The following is a 5,402-nucleotide window of genomic DNA, read 5'->3' as shown; positions in this document are numbered from 1 at the left end:
TGGAATTTTTTTAAATAACCTTGCTAAAGTTGTTAAAATTCTTTGAAATTCCTTTTAATTATAAAAATAAGTTGAAAATTCCTTGATATCTTTCAAAACATCTTTAAATATTTAAAATCCTTAAAAACCTTTTGAAATCTTTAAAATTTTTTAAAGCTCTTGAAAATATCTTAAAATTCAATAAATACCCTGAAATATTTCAAATCCTTGAAAAGCTCACACTAAATTATTAAAATAATTTAAAAATTACTTGAAATCTATTAAAATATCCTAAAATATACATCAAATCCTTTAAAATATCATTCTAAATTACTGTGATCGATTGAAAATTCCTTGGAATCTTTTTAAATTCTCTCAAATTTTTCAAATCCTTTAAAATCTTTTGAAACACCTACAACTTATTTTTTAAAAGATTTCTAAAGTATTAAAATTTTTTTTAAATAACCCTTTTAAAATTGGTTTCATTCTTTGAAATTCCCTTCAATTATGTAAATCAGTTCAAAATTCCTTGAAATTTTAAAAAATATTCTCAAATATTTAAAATCCTTAAAATTTTTTAAAAATCTTTTAAATTTGTTAAAGCTCTTGAAAATTCCTTGAAATTTAAAAAATACCCTGAAATATTTAAAATCCTTAAAAAGCTCACACTAAATTATTAAAATATTTTGAAAATTACTTAAAATCTATTAAAATATCCTTAAATATATCAAATCCCTTAAAATGTCATATTAAATTACTGTAATCAATTGAAAATTCCTTGCAATCTTTTAAAATTCTCTCAAATTTTTCAAATCCTTTAAAATCTTTTGAAACACCTAGATGGTTTCCTTAAAAAAATTTCAAAATACTTTAGAAATCTTTAAAAAAATAAGTTGTAGGTGTTTCAAAAGATTTGAAAGGATTTGAAATTTTTTAGAGAATTTTAAAAGATGCCAAGGAATTTCCAATTGATTACAGTAATTTAATATGACATTTTAAGGGATTTGATATATTTTAAGATATTTTCATAGATTTCAAGTAATTTTCAAATTATTTCAATAATTTAGTGTGAGCTTTTTAAGGATTTGAAATATTTCAGGCTATGTTTCAAATTTCAAGATATTTTCAAGAGCTTTAACAAATTTAAAAGATTTAAAAAGATTTTTAAGGATTTTAAATATTTGAGAATATTTTTTAAAATGTCAAGGAATTTTCAACTGATTTTCATAATTTAAGGGAATTTCAAAGAATAAAACCAATTTTAAAAGGGTTATTTAAAAAAATTTTAAATACTTTAGAAATCTTTATAAAAAATGCTAGATATTTGAAAAGATTTTAAAGGATTTGAAAAATTTGAGAGAATTTTAAAAGATTCCAAGGAATTTTCAATTGATTACAGTAATTTAGAATGATATTTTAAAGGATTTGATGTATGTTTTAGGATATTTTAATAGATTTCAAGTAATTTTTAAATTATTTTAATAATTTAGTGTGAGCTTTTAAGGATTTGAAATATTTCAGGGTATTTATTGAATTTTAAGATATTTTCAAGAGCTTTAAAAATTTTTAAAGATTTCAAAAGGTTTTTAAGGATTTTAAATATTTGAGGATGTTTTGAAAGATTTCAAGGAATTTTCAACTTATTTTTATAATTAAAAGGAATTTCGAAGAATTTTAACAACTTTGGCAAGGTTATTTAAAAAAATTCTAAAGTACTTTAGAAATCTTTAAAAGATGCCGAGGTCTTTCAAAATATTTTGAAGGTTTCCAAATATTTGAGAGTATTTTAAAACGTTCCAACAAATTTTCAATTAATTTCAATAATTTTAAGCGATTTCAAAGAATTTTAACGTTTTTTTTCTCATAATTTTTTTTTGGTTGATGATTACAATTAGTTGGATAAATTTGTTTTCTGAAAATGTAACTATTTTGTACAAAATTTATTTTCTTTTTCATTAAATTTTTTTTCAACCACAAATTTAACTATTCTATGTTTAAATGAAAAGTGATCTTGTTAGTTAAAATTTTTTGTATTTTATTGAATACTCTTCTTTCTTGGTAGAAAATTAATCTTTGTTGTCGAAAATTTAACTATGATTAAACATTAATTTTTTGTTCAGAAAATTAGTCTTCATGGAAAATAAATATCTTTCGTGCAAGGTTCATGTATTTCATTAGAAATGCCTTTTTTTAGTATACAATTTAGCTTTTTGGATGAAAATGTAATTTTTTGGTTTAAAATTTTACTATTATGTTGAAAACAATTTAAAAAAATTTTTTTGTTCATTTATGTATTTGATTCAAAATTTTGTTGTTGCAGAAAACTAATTGTTTTAATTGAAAGTTTAACTATTTCTATTAAAAGTTAGTCAACTATTTATTTATATTAATATAATATTTTATAATTACAATATTAACATTCTTCAATTTCTTTCAAATGGGGAGCGAGATATAAATAGAAGACCACCGAAGTCTTCCGAAGCCTTCAGATCGGCAATCATTGCACAGCAGAACTACGAAGTCGAATCGTGCATTTTCGGCTTACATACGAACTCACAGTGGTAATCATGCACCTTCTGTTTTGCGGCTCTCAAACGGTAGGTATGGTGGGGGTAAATTTCATCCACGATCTGGCAGCTCTGGAAGGACCGTTCACTGGAGGCAACAGTGACAGGCAGTGTACCACAAATTTGGAGAAACCTGTAGATCTGCTTGTAAAATTTTATATCGCAGACGTCCAGAGCTTCGATAAACGTTTTTGGCCGCTCTTTTGCAGGCATGTTTGAACAGAACCTTGAACCAGAAATAAATTATTTACTTTACATCGCCCCTTTATTTTTTAATTGCGGAAAACTTATAATTACCACTTCCATATCTTCATGTCAAATTGTAAGTCTTCCGTAGTCCTGTTGACGTCATTTGGCCATTCTTCTTCGAAAAAATGGACGATTTTGTTTAATTCTTCTTCATCGAGTTCTGCGCATTTTGCTAGAATGATATTCTGTATCCTTGACAGTAGTGCTCGATGTTTAAGAAATCTCGCGTCCAACTCTTCTAGATATTTATCCAAAAATGGAATGAATATTGATCGCCGATTCTTCAGCGTTTCCATTATAGTTCTCCCGATTATTTTGACGTCCTGCTCGTAGAGGAACAGTGATCTCAGTGCCAATCTTCTCAGCAATTTGGATCGCTGATTTGAATATTTTTGCGAATTTCTCGTCGGCTCTGGTACGCATCTCCTTTATTTCTTCATAAACATCATTTGCATAACGGACACATTCACTCAAATCGCAATCTATTTGGCTGTATTCCATCAGATTTTATTCTCAGCTCATCCAGTTCTTCGAGCGTTGAACAGATAAATTCCTGTACTTCATGGAACAATCCCAGAAAAGCCAAATGTTCGAACCAACGCGTTTCGCAAAATTTTAGAAGACGCGTCTGCTTGGCACCAGGGTTTGCTGTCATGATGTGTTTTTTTAACAAATTTCCAGCCTTGCTGGATAGATGCAACATATTGACGACTTACTTGACTGTTTTTATACAGTTCCGGATCGGCGTAATGTTGCACGCGAGGGTAATAGCCAGATTCAGGTTATGGTTCGCACAATGAATATAAAGAACGTCTGGACATGTCTTCTTAACAATAGCTGCGCAGCCTTTGAACTCTCCACTCATTGCTCGACCTCCATCATAACCTTAAAAATGAAAAATTTCAAAATATACTATATAGCTAATTTAAGTTTCATTCAGCTCACCTTGCCTTTTCATGAAATAGGTGTCCACTTCAAGTTTCTGCAAAGTTTTTAACAGCGTATTTGCAAGGCCGGCGTCAGTCACGTCCTCTACAGGAACGAAGCACAAGAAATCTTCTTTGATCGTGTATCTCCCTCCAATGTCTTGAACGAATCTGGCTCTAATCGTGAATTGTTCAATCCCACTCCCTGGCGGACCGAAGGAACCGAATCGAGCCTCTAAAAAAGTACCCCTAAGGACCCCATCCGGTTCCTTTTTTAAAAAATAAAAAAAACAGCAAAATCAACTTTTAATTTGTTGAAATTCGGATTCTACGTTAAAATTCCCTATAGAAGGTCACGGAATAATTGCAATAGTTTTTTTGCAACGTTAAAAAGTTTTAAAAAAATGTAAGACGTATAACGCCTGTTGCCTGCTACTTACAGGCGATGCGTTTGAAGTGTAGCAGTCAACAGGCGTTATACGTCTTATATTTTTTTACACATTTTTACCGTTGCAAAAAAAACTATTGCGATTATTCCGTGACCTTCTATAGGGAATTTTAACGTAGAATCCGAATTTCAAAAATTTAAAAGTTGATTTTGCTGTTTTTTCGAGTTTTTTTTTTAAAGGAACCGAATGGGGACCCAAGATGGTCTTTACGGGTACTTTGTATAGGCTCCATTCGGTTCCTTCGGTCCGCCAGGGTGACATCAGATGTTTCACCTACAGTTACAGTGAAACACTTTGTCTCACTGATGCGTCTCACTAAGTCTCTAATGATGATGCTTTCCTTTTCCAACTACCTTTCGCGCGAATAAAATGCAAACTCAACAATAGACATCATCTTCAGCGGCTGAGTATGTTAACCAAGGATACTTTTGCAACCACGACAATTGAAACCTCAAATCCTTTTTGTTGATTTCCTTTGCTGGAAACACAGAATCAGCATTTGGTGTCCATACATTTACAAGAAGATCGTACATCTCAGTATTGTCGAGTTTTTTTCTGCAAAATCGTTGGACATCATTAACATGATCTTGCAATTTTCGTGACTCCTGTAATTCATAAAATTAATTTTTTTTATTTACACAATAATGAATGGAGACTTAAATTTTATTCGACATTATATCATGTGAAAATTTGAAACATTTTCAGATCAGGTTCATGATTATCTTTCTTGTCATGCCGCGATTTTTTTGCTGTTGACAATTCTTCAACCTGTTCAACTGATCGTTCACGTTTAGTATCAGGACTTTTTGGTTTAAAAAAAAGACGTAATTTTCGAAAAGGCCATGAGACGGAAGTTTTACCGTAGAAAATGAAGTGTATAATTATGGCTTATGAGTTATGTCAGTTGCTTAGTATAATCAGGAATTTATAAACAAATGATGCGCGCATCATTTCACGCGCAGGGAATAGTGGGACCCCCCCTCGTGCTCGTTGCAAAGAACGGTCAGATGATCGAGCTACTCGTGAGGGCCCAGAGCTGCCAGATGGTGGATGAAATTTACCCCCACCATACCTACCGTTTGGGAGCCGCAAAACAGAAAGTGCATGATTACCACTGCGAGTTCGTATGTAAGCCGAAAATGCACGATTCGATCTCGGAGCTCTGCTGTACGATGATTGCCGATCTGAAGGATTCGGAAGACTTCGGTGGTCTTCTATTTATATCTTGCTCC

General features: G+C 30.8%; 1 protein-coding gene across 1 annotated transcript in view; it reads right to left on the bottom strand.

Moving 5' to 3' along the window:
* The window catches only part of LOC117169826, a 17,760-nt gene extending 14,669 nt beyond the window's left edge, over positions 1–3,091 (bottom strand). The window contains exons 1-2 of the mRNA XM_033356335.1: positions 2,844–3,091; positions 2,607–2,772 (exon numbers count right to left, since the gene is read on the bottom strand). Coding sequence (XP_033212226.1) covers positions 2,607–2,772; positions 2,844–3,091 — 414 coding nt within the window. The remainder of the gene's footprint in view (positions 1–2,606; positions 2,773–2,843) is intronic.
* Positions 3,092–5,402: the final 2,311 nt, after the last annotated feature.

This window comes from Belonocnema kinseyi, chromosome 3 (assembly GCF_010883055.1).
Source record: "Belonocnema kinseyi isolate 2016_QV_RU_SX_M_011 chromosome 3, B_treatae_v1, whole genome shotgun sequence".
Classification (NCBI taxonomy): domain Eukaryota; kingdom Metazoa; phylum Arthropoda; class Insecta; order Hymenoptera; family Cynipidae; genus Belonocnema; species Belonocnema kinseyi.
Note: the sequence above shows the minus strand (reverse complement) of the source record. Positions and strands in the feature narration are given on the sequence as shown.